Raw genomic sequence first — 20292 nt, 5'->3', positions numbered from 1 at the left:
GCAACTCTAGGATCAAACAACACAGTTATGCCAGCAAAGCAGCCCTTGTTTCACTGGGGCGGGGAGGGCTGTAATAAGCTCTCCCATAGGCACAGTTTGCTGGTATAAGCTGTGTCCACACTAGGCAGGCTATGGCGTAGCACCGCTGGCCTGGGTGTCTCACCACAGCATCGTCTGAAGGCAAGAGCAGTGCAGCCATCTCAGTGGTCACCAGCCCCTCCCTCGGGGCGGGGGAACATCCTTGTTTTCAAAGTAGCAGCGAGCCACCGAGTGCCTGGCCCCACCTCTGCTCCTGCGCCCCGCCGCTGACACACCAGGGCTTGACCCGGGGCCCTCCGGCGCTGGGAGCGTCCGGCTAAGGCTTGAACTAGAGAACTGAGCCCGCCCAGCCGGGGGGCTGTAACATCTCCGATCCTCCGCGGAGCAGCCCAGAGGGGCACCCCAACACCCACTCACCCGGGGGGGTCACACTCCGTCCGGCTGCCAGCCTCAGCCCGGCTCGGCTCCCTGCTAACCCGGCCCAAGCAGGGAGCCTGGCCTGGCCTTCGCTGGGCCAGGGACGGGCTAACCCAGCCCTCGCTCAGCTCAGCCGAGCGTGGATCTGCGGCGAGCGGCAGCGGCCGGCCTCTCCTCCAATGTGAGCCGGGGCCGGGGCAGCGAAGGCGGCTCTGGGTGGGGCTTGTGAAGAATGAAACCGGAGCAGCGGAGCGGAGCGGAGCGCAGGAAACCAAGAGGGCGAACTCCGGGAGCCGCGCCGGCGCCGGAGCCGGGTCCCTCCCCTGGGCTCAGCCGGACGGAGTAAGTCCTTTCGCCGCCGCCGCGCTCCGGGGCCGCCGGGCTGGGAGCGTGTGTGTGGGGCGGGTCGGTCTCACGTGGAAGCCTCTCCGCGGGGAAGGGCGCTGCGACGCGGAGCGGCCCACGCAGCCCCCCGAGAAGGGATCGGTCCTGCCCCGCTGTGGCCGGCCGGGCCTTTGGCGGGTTTCCCCGCTGCGCCAGTCGGGTTTCCCCGCTGTCTCTGCGGAGCGGCCGCGCCCTTCCCTTCCGTGACAGCGCCCCGGAGAAAGACCCTGCCCCCACTCACTCATCGCCCTTCCTCCCCGAGCACGGTGCCCCCCTGCTCTCCAAAGGGCCGTGTGCCTCTGCACCCCAACACCGGCAGCCAGGCCTAGGACGGGCGCCCTCCGCCCGGTGCAGCCTGGAGCGGGTCTTTTACGACCCCTTTGGGTGGGGCTGGAGGGGGAACAAGGGGCATCCCTGTGCAGTCACCCACCCACCCCTAGGTGCTGGAAGTAAGGGTGCGGCACTGGCTGGCAAGTGCTTTCCATCATGTCCAGGGTTTACAGTTTGGGTCGATGATCTCTGCACCCCTGCTATGCAAATCGTTCCAGTAGCAATCGTGTGCACCTGCACTCTCTTCCCTGGCTGGGTGCCTGGGCTTGGGGGAGAGGCAAATGCAGAGTTAGCGGAGGCCCCGCTTCCATGCGTGGGGTCCCCTCCATAGCCAGGCGTCACCCTTTAGTGGTGCCCTTCTGCTGCACAGATAACTCTGGCCGCCTTGTGGGTGTGGAAGGGCAGGAAGTGGTCAGGGCTAGTCCAGGCATCAGCAGTAAAAGGCCTCATCCTGGGGCTTGATGAATGACTTTCTATTATCTCAACTGCCTCAGCTCTTGGTTATAAAAGAGGCAGCAGCCGCTCACAAGCAACTCAGGGGGGATGAAGGGTGTTGGTTAAGTACCCCCTGCTTCGTTGCTGTGGTTTTACAGACCGTCGTCTTGTTTGTCCTCTCCCTGTTGCTGTGAAAGCCACACACACACACACAGCAGGGGGATGGACTAGGACAATAAGCAGGGGAAAAACTGACGCAGGTTTGACGTGGGGTGGCCGAACAGCCCTTTTAACAGAGCGCTTGTTATGTGCCCTCATCTCTTCCAGCCATGGTGATCAGAGGCATTATTGGTGACACCACGCCAGGGTACCTGGTTAAGCCCCCCCATGGCCTTCCCATGTTGGGAGCGAACCCCCATCCTTTGCTGGCCCCTGCCATCCATGGAGGGAGCTCCCCCGTCCCATCTCCCGTCATTAATCACAGTGACTTTAAAAGAAGCGCTTTGTGATTCCTTCTCAAGCACAGCTGTCTCCTGCATCCACTTCTGGTAGGCCAGAAGCTTTACAGGGCAAGGAGAGTCTGTGCTTTGCACCTTGCCAAAGTCTCTCAATGTCATCAGGAGTCTCGCGTAATGCCACACCCCGTGGTAGTGTAGTCAGCAGCATGAATTGCACTGGTGGCCTCCGGCGCTAACCGTAGGAGGCTCTGCTGCCTGACCTAAGACTCCAGCTTCGTTCGCTTGCCCTGTAGCAGGCTCAGTCACCTCTAGAGGAGGACAGTGGCTGCAGGTGATACAGTGTTTGGTGGTGGTCTTAAAACCTCAGCTTGCGAGTCATGATCATGAGACTCTCCGCTTCTCCTTTTAAAGAAAAGTAAGTTTCTAGCCCTCCTAATTGTGTTGAAAAGCTAAAACCAGAATGCGCCTAACACATATCGTCCTGTACCTTTAAAAAGGTGGGGTTTTTTTTTTTTCTAGCCTATCTCTCAGTTTTTGTGGCTTCTTGTTTTGAATGTACTAATAACAGGAGCAAATGACTGCTTTCTCTTCCTGTATGAACACGCTAGTTGCTGCTGCACTATCCCTGGCTGTCACAGGGTGCCAACCGAGCCCTTTCCAAACCACTGCTGAGCTCTCCTGCTCATCTGATGGGTAGGCAGGGAAGCTTGAGGCAGAGAGGTTAGGTGATTTGCTCAAGGCCTGACAGGGAGTCAGTACCAGTGCTGGGGTTAGCACGGGGCAGTTGCTGTGCTCACCCCGCTAACGTCACTCCCACGCTCTACTCATTTCTAAAATCTCGTCGAGGTGAAGGGACGTGGAATCTGCAGAGTTTGTAGGGAAATAGTCTCCATCGGGCCTAGCTGCCTGCAGTGCGCTCAAGGTTTGTGGTGAAGCAGGCGCTGCGGATCCGTGCTTCCTTTTCAAAGGCAGCAAGGAAGTGGGAGGGAGCTGAGTCAGTGGTGTTTCCTCCTGCTGTCTCTAGGGAGGGCAGCCAGAGCCAGCTGTAGATGCATTAGTGGCTGGGAGTGCTGGCAAATACCCACTTGCAATTCCCTCCCGAACGCTGCTGCCCCAGAAATCCTCGTGCTCCACCACTTCCCCACCCGCTCTGCAGTGGCGCTCACTCCTGGTCCTGGCATTCAAGGCCTCAAGCAGCCCCCTTCCTGCTTTTCTCTAGATGCCCACTTCTCTCCACCCATCTGGCATGATTGCCCCATGCTTGTCCAGCCCTGCCCTCTGCCCCTTCCATGCAACCCTGGCACTGCAATGCCCAGCACCTCCTCCATGACCTGCTCTCAGATGCCTTCTGCATTTCCTCCTTCCAGACTGCTTTAAAATGCCTTTCTCCCATAAGCCTTTGTCTCCTGCTGTCCCCTGCCAAAGGAAGAAAGGAAACGATCCATCGTCTGTCTCCAAGATACACGATAAACCTTCCTGCCCTACCCCTTGGTATTTTTCTCACAGCTCATCTCTTTCCCCCTCCTCCCCGCCCTTGTCTGTGCATCACCTATTAAAAGTGTAAGTTCTCTGTAGCAGGGGCCTTGTCTCCAGTCCCTGTCTGGGAGTCCACTGATGCACTCAAAACAATACTCATCCCAGAGGCCCTTGCTTACACGCCCACCCTGCTGCGAACACAGCCCTGCGCAAGGGAGCAGGTATCATGGCTAGCCCGCTCCCTTGTGGCCCCCTGCTGATTGCTGGTGGATCGGGTCTGTTTATCAGAACTGTAGGAATTAAGGCCCACATTCTCACTGGTATTTATGTGCCTAACTCCTATTGATTTCCATAGGACTTAGGTGCCTAAATATCTTTGTGAATGTGGGCCTAAAGCACCAGTCTCCACCGTGACAGGAAAGGTGGATACAAATCTTGCTTTGGGTTATTGTTTGTAAGTCTATTTTATCACTGGTGTCCCATCCCTACGCAGCCTCACCAGCTCGGGAATTGCTCAGCGAGGTGGCTGTGAGAAACCATGTGCCCCCTCCGCAGCCCCCCAACAACCTTAACTCTGCTCCTGCCCTGTACCAATGACCCTGGGGCATTTTGCAATTCTTCCATCCCTTAAGTACAAAGAACGAGGTTAGATTCACCTGCAGCTGTATCTACAACTACAGTGCTGCCTAATGGTGTTCAGACTGGTGCATTGTGGGAAAATCCATGCAACTATCCCCATAATGCATCAGCAGGGTACAGAGGCCCAGATCACAGAGGGATGTAGGTGTTGCAGCTGGGGCTTAGGTGCCTAAGTCCCATTGTGATTCTGAGCCAGAGAGCCTGGAAGACGTGTGTTCAGAGCAGCATCAACAGCGCCTGGAACAATGCACTCTGAGATCTGATCTCTGTGCTGCACAGTGTAGGCAGAGCCCTGTACTCAGTCGTAGGCGCCTCGGTTCACCCCCCTTTATGAGCCTGCTATTCTCCGTACGTAACCAAAACTCCTGATCCTTCCCGTCCCCGTGTGTTTATTGTGATCCAGATTCATAGGTTCCACGGGCAGAAGGGACCATTGTGATCATCTGGGGTACGTCTACACGGCAATAAAACACCTGCGGCACAGCCATGGCTGGTGTGGGTCAGCTGACTTGGGCTCGCGAGGCTTGGGCTACAGAGGTGGTAATTCCAGTGTAGACGAACGGGCTTGGGCTGGAGCCAGGCTCTGGAAACCCCACGATAGGGACACGGTCTCAGAGCCTGGGCTCCAGCCTGAGCCTGATGTCTGCACTGCTCTTTTTAGCCCCGAGTCTGAGCCCCGTGAGCCCCCGTCAATTAACCAGGGCTCTGCTGCAGGTTTTTGACTGCAGTGCAGTCAGACCCCGAATCTGACTTCCCCCAAATAACTCCAGGGAATTTCCCCCAAATAACTCCTAGAGCAGATCTTTTAGAGAAACATCTTGTCTCCGTTTGAAAATTGTTAGTAACAGAGAATCCACCACGACCCTTGGTAAATTGTTCCGTGACTAACTACTTTCACTGTTTAAAAAAAAAAAAAAAATACACCTTATTTTTAGTCTGAATGTGTCTAGCTTCACCTTCCAGCCATTGGGTCGTGTTAGATATTTCTCTGCTAGACTGAAGAGCCCTTTATTAAATATTTGTTCCCCAAGAAACCACGGAGCTGACAGAAGAGATGGGGTGAAGGTCTTGCTCAAGTTCCTCATAACTCCTCCCTGGACCTATCACAGTCCTTTGTGAAGAACACAGGTCCAGGGGCTGTCAAACAAAACCACCCCAAGCCAGACAGACGGAAGTGTCACTCAGCCAGACAGGAAGTCAACATGCCTGCCCACACTAGGGAAGTAATCTCTCGTCTGTGTGTGGTAGCAGCACTTAGGACAAGATCCATGGTGACATCTGCCATGGACAGACGGCTTATCTAACAGTGGTAAGGCCCTTTGCCTGCTGGTTTTGGCCATGGGGTTGTTTCCTGTTGCCTACCTCCTCTGTAGTGAAGGAATTTCCTAGCACTGGTCCCACAGGCTCTGGCTACGCTCTGTAACCTTTATCTGGTCTCGTAAACAGCTTGTGGTATGCTTGGTTCTAGCCATGTTATCTGTCCGCTCCCCACGTGCTTAGTTAACTAGGTGTTGCTGTGAGTGCATGTCACCCACGCACTCTTTTTTCCCCTGCGGAGGCACTGTGGGATAGCTGCCCGCATTTTCCCACAGTGCACTGATCTAAACACAGGCAATGTTCTAGGTGTAGGTGCCCGGACTTAACCGACGCAGGGCTGAGCTGTGGAAAAGCTGCCAGGCTCCTTGCGCCAGGCCAGCTCAGAGAACGGTGACATGGTTACAAAAATCATAGCACGATTTAGTGCTTGTCTACATGGAGAAATGGACTGGCACAGCCAGAGTGGAAGAATTACTCGGTTATAACTATGTGGGTCACTTTTCCTGTGTCGTCAAGTCCTTATCGTGTAAAAGCACCTTATGCACAAAGACTCAGTTGTGGAGCTAATGACCCAGCAACACTATCTATTGTGCTCACTTAAGCATTTTAAAGTATGGAAATCTCAGCTCACCAATAAGCTGCATCAACTCGCTGCGTCTGCAGCAGGAGTAACCCGTGGGGTGGGCTCTTGCCTTAAGAGTTTTCAATCCACCAACAAAAAATGTTGTTACGTTGGAGTTAAGGTTGCTTAGCAGCACTCTGTAGCCTTCCAGAACAGGAAAGTTGGCAGCAAAGTTGATGTGAAGATCAAGAAAAATACTTGGCTGTACAAGCGTTAGATAAATGCACCAAGAAGCCAGGCCATTCTCTGCTCCCTCCCTAGTCTTAGCACTATGTACTGTGGCATGCACATAATCTGCCAGTTCTCAGCACACCCCCCCCCCCCTGCTCTCACTGCTGTCTGTCTTCAACAAGCCCCAAGCCTGAATTTTAAAAACAGGACATTTCAGGGCAGTTGTATCTCTGGAACCCTTGATCAAATGCCCCCAGATTGACACCACCAAGTGCAATTAGCCTCTGGTCAGGCATAAGCTGGATAAAAGCTGGATAAGTGGTCAGGCCTAAGTTACAGAGAACGGGGTCATGGCAAGGGCAAACCTTGTTTCTGCTAATTGGTGTGAATTCTAGTTAAAGTCTGTTATCTCTCCTCTTCTCCTCCCTTCCTGGCCGTCTGCACAGGGGATGAGTCTATCACCACTCCTGCACAAGGCCTTTGGTGGGAAGAAAGTATTATCTTCCTTCCCCACTGGCATGTCTTTACTTCAAAGAACGTTAGGGTAAAATGAATAGGTTTTAAGGTGATGTGCCTGCCCTCTGCATGGTAATCCTGTAAACAACAAACGGGCGGGTATAATTATATTCATTATGTAGTTGTTAATATTCATTTTATAGGTGTCAGTGTAACCAAATAAGGGTCTATGGGGAGTTGCTGGAAATGTATACATTTACATACTCTTATGGATAAAAGAATTGTAAAGTAACCTTCCCCTCTCCCCCCCGCCCGCTCACTCGTGGAAAGGTGGAACGAGCAGGCAGTAAAGGGTTCCGTCTCTCCAATCTGTCCCAGGGACAACCTGTTTGGTTATTTCTAACAGCAGACACTGGAGGAGCTGAGGGACAGCCCAGTGATATAAGTTTTATGTGAGTATTCCTTATAGTTTTTCCCTAGGTCTGAGCAAAAAAGTGTAGTCAGAACAGCAGATATTAAAATGACGTCACAGAATAAGGGTGGGGGGTGGCTGTATCCTGAAAGCCCCTTTACCAAATGCCCCAAATTTCCATTACGAACTCTAGTCTAGGTTCTCAACTGGCCTTGCCATTTTCTGGCCAGTTTGACTTTGCATGGAGATTATAGAGCACTTTAAAAAATTGTCTCTAAACAGAAAGCTCCGTGCCACCTTAACGATGGTGCAACAAGGGCCGCCCCACAATCACATTACTGGTTACTCCCTTTTACCGAAGTATGGCTTCTCTTCGCCTCGGTCTCAATCAATAAAGCCCAACTGAGGGTGGATTCTTTAGGGGCTGGGTTCCAGAATTAATCCAGAAATTACCTAGATCATTCGGTGTCCCAGGTGAGAACATTAAGCCATACCTTTCTATTTTAAATCCCCTTGTACTAAGTCACCCAGATCAAAGTAACCACTGCCCTGAGTAAGAACTGCCCTTTTTTCTCCCTAGTACTATACAATGTGACTTTTTTGACACTCTGTTAGATTTACATACAAATCACTCATGAGTTATGAATGATTTACCAAAGACTGTTGGAAGGGGCTGAGTCATCTCCCTGTGGTGCTGATAGAAGTTGTTTTTCTTTTCTTTGTTTTTCACTATTTATTTAGAAAGCTTTAACAAATTGATGTACACATCTTTGCCATGTAAATATCGGAGACAAAACAATCATTCCAGCAGTTTGCTTAGCTTTCTGTAAAAGAGGTTTTTCTAAGACACACGCACCAGAACTCCCTTGCAGCCGTGTGAAAATTGTTAAAAGGTCCGAATTGAGCACTGCACAGTTGGGAAAAGGGAATGGGAAAGATGGACACATGCCTCTGCCCCCATGGGAGCAAGGCGTGCGCTACAGGTTTTCGGTCTGATTTTTATTGCTCGGCCACCTGTTTTGCAACACTCTACCAGCCGTGTGTCTTGTGACTGTGGGGTGGTATTGCATTGTGTTATGCTATTGGAGAAGGTTATGTGAGTTTATACTACCAGCAGGTGTACGCGCAGGGGTGGTGAGTTCCTGATATACTGACGGTTTCACAGACCCTGACTTTTCTGTGTATTGTGAGCCTGATTCAAAGCCTGTCAAAGTTTTTCCACTGACTTTAATGGGCTTTGGGTCAGGCCTAGACTGCTTTTTTTTAATATATATACTTAAAAGGAAAAGTCCCGGGGTGAAACTCAGGCAAAACTGCCACTGATGTTAGTGGAGTCAAAGTCTTCAGTGGGTCCAGAATTTCACCCCTCATCAGTGAGGATGAGATGCATTCTCCAGGTTCTTCATTGCAAAAAGCCTGGATGCTTGTAGAAGTCCATGGAAATGAAGAGGAGCCAGCCGAGTGGCTTTCACTAGGGACTGCTGCTATCAGTGACGATCCGTTCTCACTAAAGACACCAGTGGGACTAAAGGGGCCAGGCGCCATCAGGAATCTTTTCCAGGTCTGTAATGGGAGTGTCGAAGCTGTGAATCTGGTCCACAGGAAACCCCAAATACCCAGCAGAACTGGTCCTTATGCACCCTGAAGGTCCTGCTTTTGCATAAACGCATCCCCTTCGGGGCCTGAGATGTATTGTCTGGTCTTATGGGGTGTCCTCACGGCAATCAGAGCCGTGATGTGATGGCAGCCCCTGCAGACATGTGCTAGGTAGCTCCAAAAACAACAGCAGTGATGCTGCGGCAGCATATGCTGCACAAACCTGCCTGGGACTCTGGGTGTGTATTCAAGAAACCAGCCAGTGCTGCCGTAGCATCACTGCTATTGTTGTTCTTGCCAGCTAGAGCAAAGCTAGCTCAGGTATGTCAACGCGCCGGCAGAATTCTTGATTGACTCCTGGAAGCTTTGTCAACCTTTTGTTGAAGAAAACGGAATGCTGGGAGAGATTTTCGTGTGAGTGAGTGAGTGAGTGAGTGAAATAATAATAATCGCTAGCTCTTGCAATCCACATATCCCGAAGCACTCTAGAAAGGAAGAACAGTATCATTACCCCATTTTACAGAGGGGGAAACTGAGCAGAGAAGTGATTTGCCCAGGGTCACCCAGCAGGCAAGGGACAGAACTGGAAATAAAACTCAGGTCTCCTGAATCTCAGTCCAGGGCTCTAGCCACTAGGCCACACTATTGACGCAAACAAACCGAAGAACTTTAAATAGTCTGCATAAAAATCCCTTCCGTTCCCATCTAACCAGACGTCACTTCCTTGGGGTACCTGCAATGTCACAACCTTACTAGCTCCCCAGTCATCTAGAGAGTCTTCCAGGGTAGACCAGGCCACCATTCCTAATGGAACAATCCCATCTCACTCCATCAAGGTCATCACCTCTAATCTTCCTGTGCCTTGGTTTCCCTCCACCCTGATAAAGTGAGGCTAGTCCCACTGTGAGGGCTCATTCCCTAATGCTGTAAGTGCTACGGATTATTACAGACGTGCCCTGAAGCAAACACTAGACCGGCAGACTTCCTGTCCATGCCTTTTAATAATACATGATCACGGTGTAACACCACATTCCCGTTCATCAGTCCAGAGACCTACAGCTGTGCTGGGGTGTATGTAGCATCCCGGACTGCAGGGTAGAGCTCCAGTTAGCCCCTGCATACCCCTTCGAAGCATCACTTTGTTTCCTTGCTCGTTCTGTCCTAGGACAGTGTGGTTTTGCTGATGGAAAGAATTCCTGGGGTGGCAGATGGAGAGAGCTCTGGTCCAGCACTGCTGTTTCTATATCCTCCCTTAGCAAACACCTGACATGCCTGGCCCTTTGTCACTAAAAAAGAAGTTCCACGATGTTTGTAAAAGAGGCTTGTTTGAAACACCTGACTTGTCAGCTGAACCTGGATTTCCGGTTCCCTTCCTTGTCACTGTTTGCATGTTTCTGGCTCTGTTTGGAAGGGAATTTCCTTGGCCAGAGAGTGGAGAGTAAGGTAGGTTTGATTCTCCTTCCTCTCGCAGGCAGGTGTCAGGGTGCAGTGTCCAGGTTCCATAACCAGAGGCTAGCCTTCGGATCAAGGGAGGCCAGAAATGGCAAACTGCCCTCCAGATGTCAAATCAGGTATTCTTCCACCACACGCTGCCCCACAGTTCCAGCGTGGAGAGGAAACCAGGCCAGGCCAGAGGTGGCCTGGTGAGACTGGCCCAGGGGTTATGATTAAGTGGCTAAGGAGGCAGGTGCGGCGATGGGCTCCTGAATTTCCTTAGTGTGTTAGACCCTTCCACCAATGCATCCTCTCCGTAAGAACATCGTTTTCAGCTCCTTGGCAGCGCTGGTGGTCTGTGTTTGGTAAAGGGCCATCAGTGTTCTTGTCCAGGAGTGCATGAGTTGCTGTAGCGAAAGGGCGGTGAGAGATCAGCCGGGGACCACGCCTCGGTCTGCAGGAGCGTGATTCCTCCCCTGAATGGGGGCAGACCTTTGAGTTGACGCTGCGTGTTGTTTCCTGTCTGAAAATGGGGCACCAGTCAACCGGAGATGTAATTGGTTGGTTTCACCTGTCACGGCCCTCCAGGCAGACTTAGCAGTACTGGCGTCTTGTCAAAGGTCTCAATATGTCTCCAACGACTAGTGGTAATTCAGGCCAATATTTGTAAAACGGGGCAGCAATGATGAGCACCAGCTTTAGATACCTTGGCCTGATTCCCAGAGGAGCTGGGCGCCCTCAGATCATGGACTTGTGGGGCAGTTAATGGTGATGCTGTTAGGTAGGAGAGGTGCTTGGACTTGTGTCTTTCAGATCCTTCTGCAAGAATTGTCTGGTGCTCCCTTGCACTTAAGTCCTGCGTTGGGATGGGCACCTGCATGGACATTCAGGCTCAGCATTTTGTGAGGCCCTTGTGTCCTTCTTGCAATTTTTCCAGTATGCCACCCTGCAAGCAATATGGGACTGCAATAGCATGGCTATAGGTCACCAGGCCTCCAGCTCCAGAGAACTCCCCTCTCATTGCAGGAGTCCTGGGCTGGAGGCAAGACCCTGATAACTGAGCCAACCATGACTTATCAACTTGCACCACCAAATCAGCACAAAGCAGCTAGAGCAGACGCCCACCTCCCCTGCCTTCCTGCTCTCTACACACACATACACCAGTTTCCCTTCTCCCTGCCCTTCCTGATGGGTAGATCAGGAGAGAATGATTTAGGATTATTTTTCAGAACTGAACATTCACGTCAGCAGAGGCTGACACCGGGGATCTTCTGAGAAACGCTCAAATAACAGCCGGCGTTTTGACAAAGGGCAATCTCCCATTGCTCTCAACTGTATTGCGTCCAGGGCAGCCCGTGGACAGTAGGAGCCTATAAAGGACAATGGGAGAGGTTGGCTGTTTTGCCAATGGGCAGTTTCTTTTGTGAGTTTTTCTGAAGAATATTATTTTTCAGCTTCTGCTGAAGGAGACACTTCCAGTTACGAAGAATGACAAAAATTACCATAATTCTAGATTCATAGATTCCAAAGCCAGAAGGGACCACTGTGATCATCTACCCCTGCGTAACACAGACCAGAGAACTGCCCCAAAATAACTCCTAGAGCCGATCTTTTAGAAAGACATCCAATCTTGATTTAGAAAATTCTTGATTAAGAAATTGTCAGTGATGGAGAATCCACCATGACTCTTAGCATATTGTTCCAATGGTTAATTACTCTGACTGTTACAAATTTATGCCTTTTCTCTAGTCTGAAATTCTACATATTTCTTTTCATAAGCTGCCCTTTGCTCCAGATCAGCTCCAGATCTGTGTCCTGGCCAATTTTTGTCTAGACAGACAATGGGTAAGATGAGGGCAAAAATGATACAAAACAAAATGACGACAAAAACCTGATGTTGACCGCTAACTTTCTACAGGCCCATTTTTTAAATTAATTTTTACTCCCAAACTAAGAGACTGGTTTGTGAATTCCTACTGAATTCATCCTACACTCGGAGTAAATGCTGTAATTTTAGGGGGGAAATGCTGTATTCTCTAGACATGATGAAAAAGGTTGAATCCTTGCTTTAAGAACAAAATTAACTCTTTTACTGGTGCCCCTGTGACTATTTAGATGGAAGGCATCATGGTATGACTGGCTCCTTTAAGGGGAGATGGGTCCTGCCCCACCTGTGACTAATCAGTTGCCTGACATCTACAGGAACTGCTTCACTCGGGGGAAAGAGCCCAGTTTCCTTAGAGTGGATGCAAGCAGGGGTGTGACCGCAGCAGGTGTACATACCAGAGCGAGCGAGCTAGCTCCAACAACAAATGCAAAACAAACATCTTGAATTGCACCTGGAAAACCCAGGGAGGTCAGCGCAACCATGGAGTGTGTGCCTTTCATGAGAGTAGCTGATGTTTCTGCATGACCTTCAGGTGCAAACCCCTGGACGAGGAGTTTTGTTTTTCTGACAGAGCCCATGAGCTGCTGTGCACCGTCCAGCTGGGTCTGTGTCTGGAGATCTTGCAGAACTCCTTGCAGTGATCCGATCTGGATGCGGCACGGTTCCAGAGCTCTCAAGTGTCCTGGGTTTTATCGGACATCTCACAATTGGAGTTGGGGCGGGAAGGAAGAGAGAGCTGACCCCTTCAACCGTGCTATAGATAGTGGACAATGCACCCACCTGTACTGAGTGCTGTTTATCTTTCCGGCTACTTCACAGCCCCCATAAATGACTACGGTCCTCATCCCCCAGACCTAGAAGGCAGTCAAGTATTAGCCCTTCCTTTTTATAAATAGGTCAAGGGAGGTCACTTCAAGTAACATAACTTAATATGGCAGATCCAAAGTTTATCCACTCAGCTTCATTGCCTTTAAGTGTATGTTTACATGGCAAAAGCTGTGCACAGGCTAACGTACCCAAACTAGCTTGAATCCAGCTAGCGCAAGTACCACCACCAGTGAAGACAGCACAGTGCAGGCGTCAGCATAGGTAGGATAAACCCAGCACAGACCCTGGGTACATACTTGGCTCCCTAGTCCATGCCGCACTCTCTTCACTGCTGTTACCTGCACTAGCTGGATTCAGGCTAGCCCGTGCACACCTTTTGCTCTAGAAACATATACCCCAAGATTAACTGTGCCAGATGTATGTGCTCTCTCTGACATCTGCTCTGACCATTCCATCACACTCCGCTGTCGGTGCCAGGCATAGAACTCTAGGGTCCTGATCTCCAACGTTCTGCTGCTGTTTCACAAATAATTGTGAAATGCACTGGTTACACTACCTGTGCCACTGTAGTGCTTCAGTGTAGATACTACCTATGCCAACAGGAGGGATTCTCCCGTCGAACTAGTGTGGTCTACCTAGGGATTGAGACTGGCTTAACTACGCCGGTCAGGGATGTGGATTTTTCACACCCCTGGCTGACGTAGTGAAATCAACCTAATTTTCTAATGTAGACCAGGTCTAAGTGTATGTCAAGCTCCAGTGAGAGCCAAGCGGTGTGCAGTTCCTCCAGTAGCTCAAGTGGCCGAGGTCTATGGTGGAAATTTGAAGGCCAGCATTCAAGCCCTGCTGCCTGTCCACAGGGGAGTGGATTTCATGGTTGCATATGTTTTTCCAGATTTAATATTAATGCCCACATTGAGAAAACACCCTTTAACCGTTCTGCTACTTAAACTGTTCTGATCTGCCATTCTTGGTGTGGCATGCACCAAAATCCAGGTCTTCATTGTGGCCTTTGCTGGTGTCACATGTGGGCAGGTTTGAAGGTTGAGAGGGGTGCGCAGGCCTGGCTCTGCTTCAGAGTGGAAGAGCTGCAACTCCTAGCCAAACCCAAATGGGACATGGCTCTGCAGATCCTCCAAGAGACCCGAGTGTCGCAAGGCAGAAGACCCAACCCCTTCCCCAATCAAGGGAGCAGACTCCCTTGGCTCATGGCATTTACCCCATCCCCGAGCCTCCCTTCTCTACCTCAGGTTGACTCCTAGCCAGGTGACTCTCCTCCCAGCCCCTAGCGCAGCCCATCCACAGCCCCCATTGCTCGTCAGTCTGAGAGTGACAGAAAGGAACCTGACAGACAAAGTAAGGAAGAGTCTTTGGGGCAGAGAGCAAATCACACAAGCTCCTGATGGTGGGGGCAGCACCCGGCTGTCTCTAGCTGTCTGGGGACTTGGCTACGTGAGAAGTTAGTGTGGAATAAGCGAGGGTATGAAGTTCAAGCACAACGGCTATTCCACCCTTTTAAATGCACTCCTGAGTTTATTCTGCCTTAGGTATGCATCTGGTCTCCGAGCAGCTCCCAGTCTTTGCTGTATTCTCTCTCCTGCACCCCTGAGAGGCAGGGCAGGGCCACTCGCCCTATTTTGCAGCTAGGGAGCTGAGGTTCAGAGACTGAGACCCATGGCAGCAAAGCTCCTGACTGACTAGCCCTAGGTCATGCAGGGAGTCTGGGGCAGAGCTGGGAATTAAATCCTGGTCTCCCGAGTTCCAGACTAGGGGCCTAACCACTGGACTGTCCCACCTCTCACTGCCTGGGCTCAGCCATGGGGTCTGTCCTCCGCACCGGGCCAAGGCTTGCTCCCTGGCTAGGAGTTCAGCCTGTTTGTAGCTGTTTCCTCCCAGCCCCTCCAGAGCCAGCAAACACGCCCAGCTCCCCCTGTCCCTCCTTCGCAATCCCAGCCCTGAGCTCCCTGGGCCCCTGCCTGCGCAGCATAGCTCCTGGTAGGAACCACTCAGACTCCTGCCTCTCCGTGCTGTGAGAACCAGGGCTCTGGCCGGCTGCCCGGCAACCCTCCTGCCCTGCTCCCCGAGCTGGGCTGCCTCTGCACAGCCAGGCGCTCACCAGGCAGGGCAGGCAGCACAGCTCCGAGCTGTGCTCTGACGCGCTCTTGCCTCTCTCCCATAGGAGCCCGGTGCCGTCCGGTGACACCCCCTGGAGCCAGCCCCTGCCCGCGTAGCCTGGCTGCTATGCGATGCTTTCCGAGGCGCTTGCTCACTGCTGCGCTGGCAGTCCTGGCTCTGCTGCTGCTCCTCACCCTCTTCCTGCAACACCCAGAGGACCCACTGACGGTGAGTGCTGGGCCGGACCAGGCAGCTCTGCTCCCTTGGGCTGGGCGGAGACCTCACCTGCCAGGGGGAGAGGGTCCCAAGGATACCCTTATCCCTTCTCCTCCCTCCCCGGTCCAGGGGATTTCTGGCATCCTCTCTCCGCAATCTGGGTCCATGCCCCCCTTGACCTGCCCCATGGGCTGCCCAGCATTCCCTGTCCTCCCCGCTGCTCCAGGAGCTGCCTGGCATCCTCTCCCCTTGCTCTGGGGTCCATGCTCCCCTCTCCTACTCCCACCTCCCCTCCCTGATCTGGGGGCATCATGGCCTCTCCTCCCCTGCTGCACTCCTGTGGAGATGCCAGGGCAGGAGGAGGGCGTGACTGGCTGGGCGGGGGATGGAGGCAGGGCCCTTGGAGCAGCACTGTTGGGGGTGCTGTTCTCCAGCCCTGGCTCTCCTGAGCGAAGGGGGCTCTGGGCTGGAGCGGACATCACTCGGGCTCCCCAGGCGGACGCGGGTGCATTTTGCTGCAGGCCTGCCTTGGGGCACACTACTAGCTCTGTCTCTGCTCTGCCTCCCAGGAGGAGGAGAGGCGCTGGGCCCAGGAAATGGTGCTGCAGCAACTCCAACCCGGCGGGAACCTGCGCAGCTTCCAGGAGCTGTGGAACACCTCTGCCTCCAGAAACGTCTCCTATCGCTACCTCGCCGGCTTCCCCCCAGCCAGGAAGAGTGAGTATCCCAGGCCCGGCCTGCTTTAGCCTTCAGCCTTCCCTGCCAGCACCTGGATCTGGAGAGAGATGGCCTCGAGCGGTGTTTCTCAACCTTTTTGATACCGGGGACCGACCTGCTGCCTTCCTAAACTGTCAGGGAGATCTCAGGGACCGGTCATTGAGAAGCACTGGTCTCGAGGCACCAGCCGTAACAGAGCGGCTTTTGGAAAGCAGGGTGACCTGCTTCTGCAACTGCTGCCTGGGGTAACTGGCTTGGCAGCAGCACTGCTGAGAAGGACGTGGGAGTTGTAGTGGACCACAATCTCAATGTGAGTCAGCAATGTGCTTCCTCTGCTGGTTGCATTAACAGAGGCATAGCATGCAGGCCATGGGAAGTGATAGTACCGCTCTGCTCGGCGCTGGCTAGGCCTCAGCTGGAGCACTGTGTCCAGTTTTGGATGTAGAGAAACAGGAAAGGATCCAGAGGCGAGCGACAAAGCCGGTCAAAGGGATGGAATGCGAGTCACATGAGCAAAGGCAGAAGGAACTGGGTATGTTTAGTTTAGAAAAGGAGATTAAGGGGGGCGGTGTCTTCAAATACTTGAAAGGCTGCCATAAAAAAGATGAAGAAAAGTTGTTCTCTCTTGCCACAGGGGGCAGGACAAGAGCCAGTGGGTTCAAACTACAGCACAGCAGATGTAGATTAAATCTCAGGAAAAACATCCTAGCTGTAAGAACAGTAGGACCGTGGACCACTGCCTAGGGAGGTTGTGGAAGTTCCTTTACTTCACTCTTCAAAAGGAGGCTGGATAGCAGCTGTCCCGCAGGATTTGTTGTGTCTAAACCATCCATCTTGGCAGGGGCTTAGACTAGAGAACCCTTGCGGTCCCTTCTAACCCTGTGGTTCTAGGACTGTCAAGGGGCTGGGCTTGGCTGTCTTGCCCGTGAGGAGGTTCCCCCTTTGAGAGGTCTGGGAGCAGCCTTGACTTTACTAGGAAGAATGGTGTGGGCTGTACCCGTGTTAACACCCTAACGAAGTCAAGGCAGGCTGTAGCTGTCACATGAGTCAGTAGGTCAACTTAAATGCCAGGTTCCCCATAGCCTCCACCTCAGCCTGTTCACTCCCATGAAAGCTGCAAACTGCCGCATCCTCATTAGGATTTTAGCAAAGACAAGGCTGATTCTCTCTCTCTCTTTCTCTCTGGAGCCTGGAATAGCAGCTGGAGACATCTGTTGCTGACAAACTGTTCACCCCCCTGGCAGGGGGCCCAGAATAGAAACAATAGGGTATGGGGCAAAAGTCCACAGGAGTTTAGCGAGGCTTTTCCCCACTGCTCCTGGGCACAGGATCCCTGCAACAGTCTCATTAGGCCCCACAGGCCTGGCCCAGGCAGCCTGCGAATTGCTGCTTTGCTTCACTGCAGAAGGTGTCCCAAAAACAAACTCCACCATCATGTTCCAAGCCTACTTTTCCCCTAGAGCTCTGGTAGCCCGTCAGCCGTCTCTGCAGAGGTTCTGGGCTGGTCCTTTCCTCAGGAAGCAAAGAACAAGAGGTCTGTTCTCCTCCTTGGACAGCTAGCCATTGAGCGGTCCATTTCCCTTTTTCATTGGCCGTTCGTTATCTGGCAGGTCCAGCGGGGCAGGGCTCAGTGGGCCCATAGCAGCTCTGGAGTTTCCTCTTGGCATAGCTGACGTGATACTGCCACCCCATGGGCAAAAAGATCTGGCACAAGACATACTTGGTTCCAGCATTCCTAGCTGTATGTATTAGCCCCTTGTTAGAGAGTGCAGCTCTTGCTACTCCACCGCCACATGATAGCCTGCACCTGCACTACCTTCAGGAAGGGGAGCAGCAGGACAAGAAAGAAGAGACCCTGTCCTGTCTGGTGTGTTTGGGTTTTTAAAATTTTTGTGGCACTAAAATTTTCACTTGCATCAGTTTGAAGGTGCAGTGGGGGGTGGTTGGGTCATCTGGGGCTGGGAAGATGGGAGCTATTCCACTCTGATTAATCAATGTGGGGTTGGCGCCCTGCACTGAGAAAGATTAGGTAGGACAAAAAGGGGAGATTAACAAGAAAACATGATAAATAAGCGAGGGCGGGTATACACACCCATTTCTCCTGAAATTACCAGCCTAATTAAACAATTCACATCTACCAGTGAGCAAGTAGTAAGATACGCTCCCTGCCTCCTGGAGCTGACTGCTTCACTACGGAAGACAGACACAAGGTTGGGGAAAGGAAATATCTTTCCCCCTCAGTTTATAGTTGGGGAAATAGAAGCTTGGAGAAATTAAGGGTCAGATTTTTCGAGACATCTCAGCATGCTGGGCACTTATTTAGGTGCCTAAGTAGAAATCCGTGTCAGTGATGCTCATGGTCTGTCCTTTGCCTTCTAAAGTTGTCCCTTCATGTTTCAGAGTTCCTCACTGTCGGGCTGTCGTCTGTCAAGCGGAAGCGAGGCAACTACCTCCTGGACACGCTGAAGTCCATCTTCCAGCAGTCCACACATGAGGAGCTGAAGGAGATGGTGGTTGTGGTGCACCTGGCTGACCCAGACTCGGAGTGGAACGCCAGGGTGGTGGAGGACATTAGCACAAGATTCACTCACCACCTCCTCCTGGGCCAGTTGCTGGTTATCCATGCCCCCCCGGACAGCTACCCTCCCCTGGAAGGCCTGAAGAGGAACTACAATGACGCCGAGGATCGTGTGCAGTTCAGATCCAAGCAGAATGTGGACTATGCTTATCTCTTCCGCTTCGCTGCCAACCTTTCCTCTTACTACCTCATGATTGAGGACGATGTACAGTGCTCCAGGTCCTTCTTCACAGCCATCAGGAAGGCGGTGGCATCCCGGGAGGGCTCCTACTGGGTCACGCTGGAGTTCTCCAAGCTGGGTTACATTGGCAAACTCTACCACTCCAGCGACCTGCCCCAGCTCGCTCAGTTCCTCCTGCTGTTCTACCAGGAAATGCCTTGCGACTGGCTGCTCGGGCACTTCCGCCTGCTGCTCACCCAGAAGGAGGTGATTCGCTTCAAGCCGTCCCTCTTCCAGCATGTCGGCCTCTACTCCTCCTTCCAGGGGACGGTCAACCGGCTGAGAGACAACGACTTCGAGGCAGACGCCTTGGACCTGCCTGACAACCCCCCAGCTGCGATGTTCACAGACATAGAGACCTTTGAGGACTACCTGCCCAGCAATGCCTACAGCACGGTGCAGGAGTACTTCTGGGGGAAAGCCCCCTCTGCCGGCAGCCACTTCACCATCATGTTCCACCAGCCTGCCTGGATCTCCCGCCTCCAGATCCACACAGGCTCCGCGGAGCGCCAGAGCGACTATCTCCACGCCGGGGAAGTGACGCTGGGCAGCCAGCGGCGGAGGGATGGCAAGGGCTGTGTTACATACATCTCCGTCGGAGCCTTTGAGCAGGGACACTTTGAACGGAGAAGCTTGGAGAACAGCCTGGCCTCCGCCCCGCAGTGCGTGCAGATACGAGTGACAGAGAGTCAGAAGGAATGGCTGATCATCCGCAGCATCAGCATCTGGACCAAACCCAATGACTAAGGGGAGAGGGCACAGGGGTGGAGGCGCAACTGGTCACGCTCACGGCAGGGAGCTGGCCTCCCTTCTCAGGGGCGACCGAGCCATTGTAAGGATCCAACGCGAAGAGCAGCTGTCTTTGTGTCCCCTCCCACCCCTGCTGGGCAATTAAATGCGTCCACTCTTCTGCCCTAGCTTCTGCTTTCCTGGGTTTGCCAGGCTGCCTCCTGGGGCCCATTCCGGAGGGAGAGCAGGCCGCCGGCGCTGTTCACGTGTGAGCAGCTTGCGGGTGTCTCGTGCAATGAGGGGCAACGGAGGGCGGTGGTGCCCCAGGATCCTGGCAGGATGGAGCATTAGGGCAGGAAATGGGAGCTAATGCAGCACATTAATACGCTGGCCATTCAGGAAGCCCCACGTCCTTAGGCACTAACTGCCAGTGTAGGCGAGAGCCTGGCCTGCAGAGCTGACAGACTCCTCTGAACTGCTTCCGTGGGGGACCGTGCAGTCAGAACCAGGCCCAGATAGGGCGACCCACTGGGCCAGGCCCCAGAGCAAGACCTGGAATGGTGCTTGCAGCAGATGGCTGGGCTCTGGAGAGGTCGGAGGAGACAGCACTGCCCGGCACGGAGCAGGTTTGGGGCGTTGTCTCCTGGGGAACTCTAGCCCAGACGTGGGGAAAAACAGTGCCTCAGAGCATGAGGCTGCTTCCAGGACAGAGGAGGCCACACGAGAAACCTTGGCTCAGACTCCTACTGACCTGCTCTGCCCACGCCAGTTTAGAGCTGGGGGACCAACCTCTCCAGCCCGACGGCCAAAACTAA

The 20292-nt window shown here is 53.0% G+C and overlaps 1 protein-coding gene across 1 annotated transcript; it reads left to right on the top strand.

The window, feature by feature from the left end:
• The first annotated feature begins 254 nt into the window (after positions 1-254).
• LOC137142407 (alpha-1,6-mannosyl-glycoprotein 4-beta-N-acetylglucosaminyltransferase-like) lies at positions 255-20292 on the top strand. The gene is made up of 4 exons (XM_067531772.1): positions 255-798; positions 15082-15245; positions 15803-15950; positions 18351-20292. The coding sequence occupies exons 2-4, from the start codon at positions 15144-15146 to the stop codon at positions 19493-19495; spliced, it is 1395 nt and encodes a 464-aa protein (XP_067387873.1). The 5' UTR covers positions 255-798; positions 15082-15143; the 3' UTR covers positions 19496-20292.

This window comes from Emydura macquarii, unplaced genomic scaffold (genome assembly GCF_026122565.2).
Source record: "Emydura macquarii macquarii isolate MOO-44397 ecotype Brisbane River unplaced genomic scaffold, CSIRO-AGI_Emac_v2 contig_3220, whole genome shotgun sequence".
Classification (NCBI taxonomy): domain Eukaryota; kingdom Metazoa; phylum Chordata; order Testudines; family Chelidae; genus Emydura; species Emydura macquarii.
This window is presented reverse-complemented; position numbering and strand designations above follow the sequence as displayed.